This window comes from Otolemur garnettii, unplaced genomic scaffold (genome assembly GCF_000181295.1).
Source record: "Otolemur garnettii isolate 467f Iridium unplaced genomic scaffold, OtoGar3 scaffold00184, whole genome shotgun sequence".
NCBI classification, from domain to species: Eukaryota; Metazoa; Chordata; class Mammalia; order Primates; family Galagidae; genus Otolemur; species Otolemur garnettii.
The window spans coordinates 558,685-572,820 of NW_003852579.1; the positions used below are offsets into that span (position 1 = coordinate 558,685).

Here is a 14,136-nt window from a genome sequence, read left to right on the forward strand (position 1 = left end):
CTCTACTAAAAATAGAAAAACTGAGGCAAGAGGATCGTTTGAGTTGGAGTTAGAGGTTGCTGTGAGCTATGATGTTACGGCCCTCTACCCAAGGCGACAGCTAGAGATTCTTGTCTCAAAAAAAGAAAAAAAAAATACACTGGCCCTCCACTTCTGGATCTACACCCAGAACAGAAAGCAGAGACTCAAACAGATATTTACACACTCGTGTTCATAGCACCATTGTTCCCAGAAGTAGCCAAAAGGTAAAAACAAGCCAAGCAAGCAAACGTTCACTGATGGATGACTGGGTAAACAAAGTGTGGTATATATGTACAATGGAATATTATTCCCCCTTAAAAAGAAAGGCAATTCTGATACAAGGCAACAGGGATCAGCCCAGAGGACATTCATCCAGACACAGAAGGACAAACTTTGTGAGGTACCCAGAGTAGTCAATTCCACAGAGAAAAAAGGTAGAATGGTGGTTACCAGGGGCTGAGAGTTACTAATTAATGGGAGTTTCAGTCTCAGAAAATCAAAATGTTCTGGAGATAGATGGTGGTGATGGTTGCACAACTATGTAAATGTGTACACTTTAAAATGGCCAGGGTGGTAGTTCACACCTATAATCCTAGCACTCTGAGAGGTCGAGGCAGGTGGATTGCCTGAGTTCAGTTCAAGACCAGCCTGAGCAAGAACAAGACCCTGTCTCTACCAAAAACAGAAAAACTAGTCAGGCACTGTAGCTGCACTTGTAGTCCCAGCTACTTGGGAGGCTGAGGCAACATGATCACTTGAGCCCAGGAGTTTGAGGTTGCTGTGAGCTAGGATGACACCCGCCACAGACTGAGACTCTGTTTCAAAAAAAGGGGCGGTGCCTGCAGCTCAGTCGGTAGGGCGCCGGCCCCATATACCCAAGGTGGCAGGTTTGAAACTGGCCTCAGCCAAACTGCAACAAAAAAATAGCTAGGCATTGTGGTGGGCGCCTAGTCCCAGCTACTTGGGAGGCTGAGGCAAGAGAATTGCCTAAGCCCAGGAGTCGGAGGTTGCTGTGAGCTGTGTGATGCCACAGCACTCTACTGAGGGCCATAAAGTGAGACTCTGTCTCTACAAAAAAAGAAAAAGCTAAAATGGTACATTTTATGTTATGCATATTTCACCAAATAATAAAAGGGATGGAGTAGGGAAGTTTTCAAGGAAGAGTAGGAAGTCAGCTTAGGTAAACAGGGGAGAAGGGCACTCCCAGCAAAGGGAATGACACAAGCAAAGCTATGGGGGATGCTGTGCATGGGTCACTACAAAAGTTTTGAGACAAACTGTGTTACAGTCCAAATAGGGCGGCGCCTGTGGCTCAGTAGGTAGGGCGCTGGCCCGGCCAAACTGCAAAACAAAAAAGATTAAAGAAAGAAATATAATGAACAGCGTCCTTTCTAATTCACCCATGCCAGTTTCAACTTGCTCAGCTTATCGGTGTTGCTGGGAGAGCTTCACTTGTTTCTGTCCATGCTGACTTTATACTTCTTGATTTTTGTGCATCTCAAAACTTTTATAATGACCCCTGTATTTTATTTATTTATTTATTTATTTATTTTTTGCAGTTTTTGGCCAGGGCCAGGCTTGAACCCGCCACCCTGGCATATAGGGCCAGTGCCCTACTCTTTAAGACACAGGTGCTGCCCAACCCCCATATTTTCAAGGTGGCTGAAAGGGCGAGAGAAGCTAGAGACCTAATGGAAGTGGTGACCAAGATCCCTGTAGGCCAAGCCAGGGAATCTGAACTTTAACCTGAAGGCTGTATTTGCGAAAGAGGAATGAGGTCACTTTGGTCATAGAATAGACGACAGATCAAGGGGGTGGTGTGCAGTAACTTCAGGAGGAGAGAAAGTTGGGGGCTGCTTTCAGTAACCCACATAAGGGCTGATATAAGGAAGGAAGACAGATTCTAGAGTTATCATTGTATATCCTTGCCAATGCTATTTAACTCCTGACAGTACCACTCATTTGGGATCAATGTTATTAGGGCTGTATTTGTTAGACCTCCATTTGTAATATATATTTCTCCTAAAATAAAATGCAATTTCCTTGAAGACTTTTTAAAAAGTGTTAAATTGTAAATTTTATGTTATATACATTTTGTCACAATTTTAAAACAAAAACTACAAAAGCCCAGGCATGGTGGCTCATGACTATAATCCTAGCACTTTGGGAGCCTAAAACAGGAGGATCACTTGAGGCCAGGAGTTTGAGACCAGCATGAGCAATACAGTGAGGCCCCACGTCTACAAAAACTTTAAAATCCAGCCAGTCATAATGGCATGCACCAGTAGTCCTAGCTACCTGGGAAGCTAGGAGAAATGCTTAAACTTAGGAGTTTGAAGTTGCATTGAACCATGAGAATGTCACTGTACTCTAGTCTGGGAAACAGAGCAAGACCCTATCTTTAAAAAAAAAAAACAAACAAAAAACTTGCCATAGCAAGAATGCATCTTGCAGTCTTCATGAACTACTCTGTAACTGGCTGAGCCAGCCTAGAACTAATAATCAAAACACAGGAGAGAAAAGGTGAGCTGGAAACTTCTCAAGGCATATTTACTTGGCCTGTACAGTGCCAAGAACATAGATCCTATTACTGCCTCTACTACCAATTTGTAATCTGACCTTAGGCAAATCTCTTGGCCCCTCCCTGGGACTCAGTTTCCTCATCTGTGAAATGGACTCTTAGGGCAGGAAAGTAAAGTTGCTCAGAACCCAGGCTCTATAGCCAGTAGCCCCGGGCTTTGCCAGTTTCACCACTTTCTTGCACATGGTCTTGAGTAATGCACCACACTGGGGTGTCCATGGAACGGCCACTCTGCACCAACGCTGCACTAAATATGTAGATGTGAGGGCAGGTATGGTGTAATCCTAGCACTCTGGGAGGCTGAGGCAGGAAGATCCCTTGAACTCAGGAGTTCAAGACCAACCTGAACAAGAGTGAAACTTCATATATACTAAAAAATAGAAAAATTAGTGGGTGCCTACAGTCCCAGCTACTCAAGGAGGCTGAGGCTCGGATGGCTTGAACCCAGGAGTTAGAGGTTGCTGTGAGCTAGGATGATGCCCCAGCACTCTAGCTCGGGGCAATAGAGTGGGATTCTGCCTCTAAATAAATAAAATAAAATAAAATAAATGTGATCCTCATGACATGCTAAGTGACAGAAACCATTGTTCTCTTCACTTTACAGGCAAGGAGAGGGGCAGAGTAACTTCCCCATTCCACAGTCATGCAGATGAGATGAGGCCAAGCCAGGATTCTAGTCCAATCAGTCTGACCCAAAGGCCTTTCATATCCCCTCGCATGTAGAGGACCCACCCTAAATATTTGCTCAACGGCCAAGTCACCATGTGCTGGCTTGCTTTGTGACCCCAAACTCTGTGAGTCCTTTTTATCTCCCCATCTGGGTAGGACTCACCTTCAGTTCACTACAAATCCTGAGTCACAATCTGCAGATGGATCACAGCTGGGAGGGTAGAAAAGTCTCCCCACCTACCTAGGCATCCAAAAACATGCCTCCTAAAGATGTGTGGGGACCCCCCACTAGAACTTTCCTCCAGGGAAGCAATTTCACTGAAACAGAATGTCACTAGTGTCCAGTAGTGCCTGACTACACCACTTAATGCTGTGTGACTATGGGGCAGTAACCTTCCCTCTCTGATCTAGTTTCCTCATCCATAAATTGGGAATAGCATTAACTGCCCCACTGGGGACTTTGTGAGGATTAAATAGAGACAGAGATACAGAATATATATGTACGATATATACTATATGGATTATGTAATATATATAAAATATATATATAAGGGCTTACTACCATGCCAGTGCTGGGCCTGCACCATTGATGGAAAGCTCTATGCCATGAGTGCAGGGCCTATAGTAAGGTCATATTAAATGGTGGCCATTGTTAGTATGATTATCTGTAAAATGGGATAATGACGTTACAGGGCTGGCAGGAGAACCAATGAGACAGCATGGGTGAAGGGGTCAAGACAGCACCTGGCTCAGTAAACGTCAGAAGTCAGAACCCCATAGTGAGGGGATTAAAGGAAGGGGAAAGAAGGTCCCTCATGGATATTAGATACTCACTAAGTTACCTCCTAATTCTATCCTGGGTGATCCTGTCTCTCAGGCGACCAGGATGTGGGGAAGGAAGGGGAAGTGTGAACAGAAGTTTGGACCAGCAATCAGATATTGATCCAGACTCTATCTTGTCACAGTGCAACCTCAGGCAAGTCAGCTAACCTCTGATGGCCACAGTTTTCTCATCTGTAAACTGAGAGGCCTGCCTGGGTTCAGCACTGTAGGATTCTATGACTCAGAGACCAGCACTTGGCTCTGTATTATCTCCAAATGGAATTCTCCACCCACCTTTCCTCAATAATAACCACAGCTCCCACAGTGAGCACTCACTAAATGCCAAGAGCTGTGTTACATGCCTTATCTTTAATCTTTCCAACAGCATTGGGGGGAGGCACTGTCATTGTCCTCAACTTACAGAAGGGGGGACCAAGTCACAGAGGTCTCTCAACATCTTCTAACCCCATCAGAACTTGTGCCCCCCCAGGTGCAACCAAATGGAAATCTGGTCAACTGCAAAGAATCTGTCCCTCCCTCACCAGGAAGCAAAAACCCTTCCTGAGAGACCCAGCCCAAACCTTGAATTCACTGGGCTGGCATGGATTTCAGGCACCAGTTTAATTCCTCCTCTTACACACACACTCACTTCACTGTTGGGAAATGGGGCCCAGAGAGGACAAGAGACTATCCAGGGACCCACTATACAGCCTGTCTGTGCTGATCTCATCTCAGAAAATGGCTGTGAAGGAGCTCTGTACATCCAGCTCTCGCCCCCACGCCCCCTCCTGACACACTCACAAATCAGGGACAAAGGAAAGCAAGTTCTGAGATTCAGCAGCCACTGGAGTCCCCTTTTCCTCTCGGTGCCTCTTTGTGTGGGGCCAGAGGGGGAGGGGGCCGCCTGACTGAACCTCGGATTTAATGAGAGGAAGAGGGAAAGGAGAGGGAGCTGGGAGAGGGAAAGAAGGGGCCTCTCGGCCGGGTCTGGCTGGAGCCCCTCCCCTATGCTGGCTACAGTCACAGAACAGAGTCTGGCGCCCCCCCACCAAGTCCCCAACCCAAGTGACCAAGCTCTCCCACCACCACCCTGCCCCACCCCCAACCTCCCTCGGTTGCAGGTTTCCCAATCCAAAGTTTAGCACAGGGGTCGGTGACGACCCGCACCCACCTCGCTCGAGGATGACTGAGAAAGTCTGGGGCTTCCTCCCACCCACCCATTGCCACCTCCGCTCTGGGGTCCAGAGGGTTTGGGGCTTGCTGACGAAGTGCCCAGGAGTTGGCGCAGGCCGGAGAAGGCGGCAGAGACAGGGACACAGAGAGACTGAGGGATGTATAGACAGACAGACGGACGCCGAAGAGACAGACGGACAAAGACAGTCAGACAACCAACGGACACAGACGAATACAAATGGACAAACTGAGCCGGACGGAGAGGCACAGGCAGACTGACAGGCAGACAGCCAGAGGGACAGAGAAGGGCACTCGGCAGAGGCACCGGGACTAGGCAGACGACACAAAGAGTCAGAGCTCCCGGGAGAGAGACAGGCGTACCCCAAGGACCACCCCAAGTTGGGCTGGGGTGGGGGCTGCCGCGCTCCCCCGATCCCGGGCTCCAAGCCTCAGTGTCCCCAAGTTTCGGCAGGGGCGCCCGCCCAGGGCACTCCCCGCCAGGCCCCGCGCACCACCCTCCCCCGCGGTAACCCGAGCGCGGACACCAGCTGCCCTGCGCCCGCCGGCCGAGATGGGGTGAAGGGAAGCAGGACTCGGGGGTGCGAAGGAGAGGGGCTGCAAAGGCGAGGAGCCGGCCCAGAAAGACAAGTTTCAAGGCAGGAAAAAGAAGAAACTATTCAAAGAAAGAAGATAAGTAAAAAGTGCGGGGCGGCAGCTGGAGTGGGCGGCGCGCAGCGGGGCGCCAGGGTCGGGACTCACGCAGCTGAGCAGGGAGCAGGCTCCCAGGCAGGCCCCCATGGCGGCGGCGCGGGGCGCGGGGCGCGGGCCTGGGGATCCGGGTGCCGGGCCTAGCCCCGCCCGGCCTCGGCCCCGCCCCGGCCCCGCCCCACCTGCCGAAGCCGCTCGACGCTTTCCGGAGGCGCTCGGGTTCTCCCTGGACTCACCTGGGACAGGTGCGCGGGGCGAGACCATAGAGGGAAGGAGGCTGCTGAAGGATTCCCACGGCCGCTCAGCCGCGCAACCGGACCCAACTCCGGTCCAGACGTATATCCTGCTCCAAAGCGAACGTTTGGAAAGAGACCTAGGTTTGGGTCCCAGCGAGGCCACTGTGTGACTCAGGACACAGTCACTCCAGAAGCCAAGAGGGGTCACAGCTGACTCCTCAGTGCTTGGCACAAAACCTCTGCTCCATTCGAATGATGAATGATTGGGTTAAAACGGTTGGGCGAGTCACTTCACCTCTGTGAGCCTCTGTAAAGTGAGGCTACATCCCTCATAGAACTATTACAACACACGGATACTCAACAATGAGAGCCCCTATCCCGCCGTTTCTTTTAAGACCACAGCCTCACACTCTTCAACTGCCCTCCCTCCCTCCAACTGTTCTTTTTTTTTGAGAAAGAGCCTCAAGTTGTCGCCCTGGGTAGAATGCTAAGACATCACAGCTCACAGCAACCTCCAACTCCTGGGCTCAAGCGAGTCTCCTGCCTCCACCTCCCAAGTAGCTGGGATTACAGGCACTTGCCACAACGCCCGGCTGTTTTTTGGTTGCAGCCGTCATTGTTGTTTTGGCGGGCCCAGGCTGGATTTGAACCCGCCAGCTCAGGTGTATGTGACTGGCGCCTTAGTCGCTTGAGCCACAGGCATTGAGCCCCTCCACCTGTTCTTCAAACCTGTCTGACTCCTAGTGGCCTGACCTGCAGCCAGCCCTGCCAAGTAACTCATCACTCCCTAGGGATGTCCAAACGCTGGTCCCTAGCTGAAGTCAGGAGTGAGTAGGTCACATTCATGGCAGATCGCACCCCCCCAGGGGGGTTATGTGTATGAATCCCAGAAGCAGGCTCTGTAATTACTTTCCACTCAACCTCCAGACCTTTCTTCAGCCACCTCTTCATGCCTTGCAGCTAGCCCCAGGGCCACAGATCCAGCCTGACTGCATCCTTGGGTGATTCACATGGCGCCAGGCTTACCCATTAGTTGTGCCAGGACTGCTCCACAAACTCACCCTGCACTTTCCCTCCTCCACACTTTTGCCCACACAATGCCCTTTTCTTGAGAAGACCCTTCTTCTTATGCCTCTTTCTCCTCTTTGAAGCCTTGCTTACATCCCATATCTTCTCAGGGATCACCCACAACTCTCTACCTGGCCCCACCAGGATTCCCTTGTGCTTCCAAAACAACACAGACCTCCTTCATGGCTTCACATAACCCAATAACCCCAACATGTGCCAACCTCTTCACTACATGGTACCAATCGAATCCCAGCGCAGCCTTGAAAAGTAAATTAATTCCCCACCCATCCCAATTTATAGATGAGGAAACTGAGACTCAAAGAAATAGTAACATAATGCACACAAACAGAGCACTGAATAAAGATCAACTGTGGTTATTGTAGTCTTTGTTTCTGCTGCACAAGAAGCAGAGCTGTAAGGCCTCTGGTCTGGCTTTGACTTTGATATCTTACCGCTTCTCTTGGAAAGCAGAGGTGACAACATCTAGTTTACCTGTTTTTCTGTACGGTAATATTTCAGTCCTTCCCTAGTCTGAGGCCCTTAGACTTTGAGCCACCTGAGAACTGTCTGATCTCTGGCTGTCCTCTCCCCTGCCCGAGCATGCCATAGAGCCTGGCCCACAGAAGGGCAGTAAAGGCTGAATGTCTGAACTTCTACCACAGGCCTATTTTCCTCATTCTGCTGTGACCAACAGTCTCATCCAAAAATAGCCCCTACTCTGTCACCTACACGGCAATCTTCTATGCCTGAAACTCCATCAAGCAGTCTGAAGTGAGCCCTCCACAAATCCTCCCATCCCAGGGTCAGTTCTCCACGGCACTTCTTCCCCAAGGGCTAAATTTTCCAACTCACAACCCTCCCTCCAGTAGAAACTACTCTCAAAACAGTAGAAAGCTTTTAAGACCAAGAAGAGCAACACCTGGGATTCTTGTTCTGCTACAGACTGCCATACCCTTGGCCTATGCCATCCCTCAGGGCCGCTTTGCCTTTCTGTACATCTATCCCCTCCTCTGAAATAAGATTGGTTATTCCGTTTATCTTCACAAAACAATTTAGAGCATCTGAGAAGGCATTCTGAGAAATAGACAGTTATCTGAAAGGAGTGAGGGATATGGGCATATGTATAAAGGAACAGCCCTTCTGGCTCTAGACTGAAATTTGCCAGAGCAAGACAACGTGCTGCCATTGTCCTGGCTTCCCCCTGCCCAAGACCCGGCCAGCTGGGCGCTCACATCTCCCTCATCACCCCACACAAAGGAGTAACTCACCCTGTGTCTTGGTCCTGGGAACTCCTCTTCTCTCAGCCTCACGCTTCTCATCTGTAAAATGGAAATAATCATTTTTGCCCCTGCAATCTCAGAGGACTGTTGAGGAGATGAAAGAAGTAGATAAAGCTTTCAATTCTTGGGCCCTGGCCAGCCTGTTAGCCTTTTCTGCCAGCCTTGAATCTCCTGCATGGGGTCAGAATAGCTCTGTCTCTCAAATCCCCAAAAGCAAATCACAGTCAGCAGCTATGCGACTGCGGCAAGTCACCCACCCTTTCTGAACTTCCCTGAAAGGTTGGGATTCCGGATTCAGCTCTTCCACCCAATACCATGTACATGTTGTCCATTGAGAGAAACATATAGGGGTCATTCAGTCCACTCCCTTATGCCCATCACCCAGCCCAGACAGGTGCTTAACTCTGCAGCTCCCACAGGAAATAGGCTCTGGCATCTTAGGTCAGTTACCCAAAGGATTCTTTAATCTGATCTAATTAGGCCTTGGTTTTTAAATAGGGACAAACCCCAGCCCAAGCCCCCAGCATCCATCAGCACCTCCCCAATCCATTCTTGCCCATCCCTTCTCACCATCCTCCCATCCATGAGGACTCAAATGCACTCCCTGCACCTTGCTCTCTGCACTGGCCTCCACTTCCTGCTTCTGACCCATTTAGAGCAGGCCTAAGACCATCCCTTATGAATATGCATGTAGGATAATGAGAACTTGGGATTGGGGGACCATCTGGGGAGAGGTGTTTACATAAGCACCATCCACCCTGCTCTCCCCATACACACCCCCAATCAAGACTGCCCTTCCTCCAAAAGGGTGCATGGGAGTTTGGAGCAAAGGCTGCAGTGACAATAATAATATCCACAGCAACTGTTTTTAAGAGCTTACTACATGCTGGGCACCCTGCCAAGAGCATCTCCTATAAGATGAATTTAAGATAGGAACTATTTCCTCCATTTAGTGGGTAAGGAAATTGATGCTTCCAGAAGGTAACTTGGACATAAGACACGGGGGGCGGGGGGGACATGCACAGTGATTATGTGTGGAGCCTAGATGGATCTCCAGAGTTGGTGCTCTACATCCGCACTGCCCAGGTGTTCAGGGCCGAGCCAGGAACCCTGAGCATGAGGTCATACAAGCATTTCTGGATGAGCTTATCTGGGCCCAGTGAAAGGACCGAAGTCCTGGAAGCAACACCATCTGCAAAGCATGGAGATAGGCAGACATGGAGATAGGTGTGATGGGGGTGCCCCAGTGGTTGCCTAGCCTATGCACCTCAGTGCTACTCTTGCACTTTTTCCCCAGTCAATGCTTAACAAGGGCCCACAGTAGGCCAGGAGTGGAAATGTGGCATGAACAAGACAGACACACACAGGCCTGCCTGCTTGGAGCAGATGGTCTGGTGGGGTTTGCTTTCCATGTGTAGTAACACTCTGGAAGGAATCTGATTCCTTCATGGGAAGTGCCTAGGGGGTGAGAGAAGATTGTGAGAGTGGAGAAGGTGGGACATTTGGTACAGAGAACTGCCGGGTCTGCTGTGAATACACACGTGGGTGATGGAGGGAGGAATTAGGTTTGATGTGTGGAGACATGTGGACATGTGCATGTGTGAATTTAGGGATGTAAGTATATCACAAATGGTGTATGCATATGTCAGTTTTATGTGCAGGGGTGTGGGTGAGCCTGCATGTGCAGCAGGGGCTGTTAGTATGGAGGAGGAGGAGAGAGAAGAGTGTCATTTGGCCCAGACCTCACATTCATAAGCTGGAAAATGCATCCAAAAAGTGAGATGTATAAATGAACAAAGAGGGCTCAGTGCCCATAGCACAGTGGTTACAGAGCCAGCCACATACACTGAGGGTGGCGGGTTCGAACCCAGTCCAGGCTAGCTAAACAACTGCAACAAAAAATAGCTGGGCACTGTGGCGGGTGCCTGTCATCCCAGCTACTTGGGAGGCTGAGGCAAGAGAATTGCTTAAGCCCAAGAGTTTGAGGTTGCTGTGAGCCATGACACCATGGCACTCTACCGAGAGTGACATAGTGAAACTCTGTCCCCCCCCACCAAAAAAACATGAACAAAGAGAAAGAGAACTTCTGCTCTGGGAAGGACCCAGACCTGGGTGCTCCTGTCCCCTCCTCTCCACCTGACCCCCGCAGCTGTCCCCCCTGCTTCCCAGGAGAAAAAAAAGGAGAAAGGGATGGCTGGCTGGGTGGATGGTGAAACGGATAGAGGGGCGGATATGTGATAAAGGAGATGCCGCAAGAGGTTCACTGTAGACCCCAGGTGTTCACTGTATAATTCTTTCCACCTTTCTGGATACTTGAAACTTTTCATAACATAATGTACACTCAAAGTGAGCTGGATGTGTAGCCCCAGAGAATCAGGGCCCGATGGAAAGACAGAATCCTGGCTCGGCACCTGTGGCTCAAGTGGCTAAGGCACCAGCCACATACACCTAAGGTGGCGGGTTCGAATCCAGCCTGGGCCCGCCAAACAACAATGATGGCTGCAACCAAAAAATAGCCAAGCGTTGTGGTGGGCGCCTGTAGTCCCAGCTACTTGGGAGGCAGAGGCAGGAGACTCACTTGAGCCCAGGAGTTGGAGGTTGCTGTGAGCTGTGAAGCCACAGCACTCTTTCCAGGGGGATAGCTTGAGGCTCTGTCTCAAAAAAAAACCAGAATCTTCATCATACCATTGACAGACCACACAGCACTGTGAACTCATGTATTTTATGATCCCTGTAATTATCTTCCATGTCTGTCAGGTGCATTGCATTAGATATGCGCGTGGGTGGGTGGGCGTCATACCACAGTGGTGACCATCCTCTTTAGGCCTTTCTTCATTTTTAACTTACCAGAAGCTTTGGGGGGGAAAGGTGCTCTGAGCCTCTCTCAGCCTGTGGGTTTGTATGGATGTGTACATGTCAGGTGTGTGAGCACAGGTGAGCAGAACAGACCAATGCCCACGTGAGTGCCCAGATAGGGAGCTCAGCCTCCTCCAAGCTCCCGTAAAGCCAACACTGTTTCTGGAGCAAGGAGAATATCTTGGGATTAGGGCAGGAGAGTCACCAGCCCCCCAGGGCAGCAACTCTGTCATCTGAGGCTTGAACACGCTCAGGCCAAGCGGCGTCCCCTGCGAGCAGTGAGAGTGTGGGAGGCTGAAACTGGGGTGTTTCCTGGAGCAGGACAGGGCACAGACAGGTGTCTGGGGCCCTCCTAGGGTGCAGCAGCTCCTCCCTTCCTCCCCATGCATTCATGACATCCTGCCCGGACCATTCATCCGTCCCTGCTCAGTGCCTGGAGCCCCAAGCTGTCAATATCCTCTCATTGTAAAGGGGGGAAACTGAGGCCTGAAGAGAATGCAGCTGCTCAGGCTACACAGCAGTCAGGGCGGAGCTACTGAGATCCAGCCTGTGCACTACTCTCTGCCTGCTACCTCGGCTTCTCCCTCCATTAATCATTCACCCACTGGCCAAGGCCTGCAGGGGTCCAGCAGGAGGGGATCTGGGCCCAGTGGACCCATTGGGGAAGGCTCCAGGGTACAGGTCATGTACAAAAACCAGAAGGCCAGGTGGGCACTGGAAACAGCACATGGCTGAGAGTCGGAGCCTGAATTCTAATCCCAGCTCAGCCACGGACCCTGTCAGAGTGACCCTGGATAGCTCCCAGGCCCTCTCTTGGCCTGTTTCCCTGTCTATAAGATAAATGGGCCAAACGATAAACAGTGGCTTACACATGATGTTTTAGAGCAGCACCCTAAACACGTATGAGAGGAGCTGCCCTGGTCTGCATAGGGAAGGCAGGTGGATCACCACCACTTGGCTCCCCTCACCCTCCCCAAGGAGCTCACCAAAGAAAATGCCACTAAATTGCAAAATCGGGTGGCGCCTGTGGCTCGAAGGAGTAGGCGCCAGCCCCATATGCTGGAGGTGGTGGGTTCAAACCCAGCTCTGGCGAAAAACTGCAAAAAATAAATAAATAAATAAATAAATTGCAAAATCTGTGGATAAGAGGTCAGCCTTCAGCACAAATGAAGTAGCTGTGCCACTTTCCAACTATGTGGACCCAGGCAAGGCTCCTCAAATCTCAGCTTACTCATCTGTAAAATGGGGGCAACAATACCAACATTCTAGGGGCATGTGACAATTAAATGAGATAATCTCTGACCAGTGCCTGGCCGATGGTGAACATATTAGAACTTCAACTAACAGTGCCTGTTATTACTAATTGCCCCCACATGAGAACCACGCAAGAAATGATTATCTTCACCAGACCCCAAATCCAGTGAATTTTGACAGCTGCTACCTCAAATTCCTCAGTCCTGCCTACATCCGCAGCTGCTCCAGAACAGCTGGGTGTGTGGGGCTTACTGGCAGCCCTGCCCTGCCCTGTTCTGGGCCCCATGGGAGGGGAAGTGCAGGGCTCCCTGTAATCAAGCCAGGCCTCCAGCAAGGCCCATTTCATCTGGACACCCAAGCCCCTAAGAGACTGTCATTAAGTCTGTCACCCTGCTCAACATTGGCCCCTCTGGAGCCCCAAATGAAGGGAGCAGGTATTTAGCCAAAGCCTTTCATTCCCAGGCATCCTCCCAAGGCTCTCCCCAGGGCCACTGGGTTCAGAGAAGGGTGTCTGGTGACACAAGCAGAAAGAACAGTCTTCATGAAGCCAGGACCCCCAATCACCTCACCAAGCAGCCCCAGGGACAGTAGAGACCTGGCATTCAGAATCCAATGAGCTTGGAGCTGAAGGAAACTCAAAAACCATCTCATGGACTTACGTACAATTAAATACTGTTTCCCCTAAAAAAAAAAAAAAAAAAGAAGAAGAAGAAGGAAATTGGACTGGGAGCAGTGGCTCACACCTGTAATCCTAACACTCTGGGAGGCTGAGGCCAGTGGATCACTTGATCTCACAGGTTGGAGACCAGTCTGAACAAGAGCTAGACCTACTCTCTAAAAATAGCCGGGCATTGTGCCAGGCACCTATAGTCCCAGCTACTTGGGAGGCGGAGGCAAGAGGATAACTTGAGCCCAAGAATTTGAGGTTGCCGTGAGCTAGGATGCCACAGCACTCTACCGAGGGTGATGATGTGAGACCATGTCTCAAAAAAAAAAAAAAAGGAAGAAGAAAATTCGGACACATGCTACAACACAGATGAACCTCAATGATGTTATGCTAAGTAAATAAGCCAGACATTAAAGGACAAAAACAGTAAGATTTCACTTATATGAGGTACTCAGAGCACTCAAATTCAGACAGGCAGAAAGTAAAATGGTGAGTGCCGGGGCTGGGGGTAGAATGGAATGGAGAGTTATCAAAAAACAAAACATGGAGCTCAGCGCCTGTGGCTCAAGTGGCTAAGGTGCCAGCCACATACACCTGAGCTGGCGGGTTCGAATCCAGCCTGGGCCCGCCAAACAATGACGGCTACAACCCAAAAAATAGCCAGGCATCGTGGCGGGCACCTGTAGTCCCAGCTACTTGGGAGGCAGAGGCAGGAGAATTGCTTGAACCCAGGAATTTGAGGTTGCTGTGAGCTGTGATGCTACAGCACTCTACCCAGGGCAATAGCTTGAGGCTCTGTCT

At 50.4% G+C, this 14,136-nt stretch overlaps 1 protein-coding gene across 1 annotated transcript in view; it reads right to left on the reverse strand.

The window, feature by feature from the left end:
* Nucleotides 1–6,186, reverse strand: part of SERINC2 (serine incorporator 2) — a 22,550-nt gene extending 16,364 nt beyond the window's left edge. The window contains exon 1 of the mRNA XM_003800750.3: nucleotides 6,026–6,186. Within this exon, the coding sequence (XP_003800798.1) occupies nucleotides 6,026–6,064 (39 nt within the window). The 5' untranslated portion in view covers nucleotides 6,065–6,186. The remainder of the gene's footprint in view (nucleotides 1–6,025) is intronic.
* Nucleotides 6,187–14,136: the final 7,950 nt, after the last annotated feature.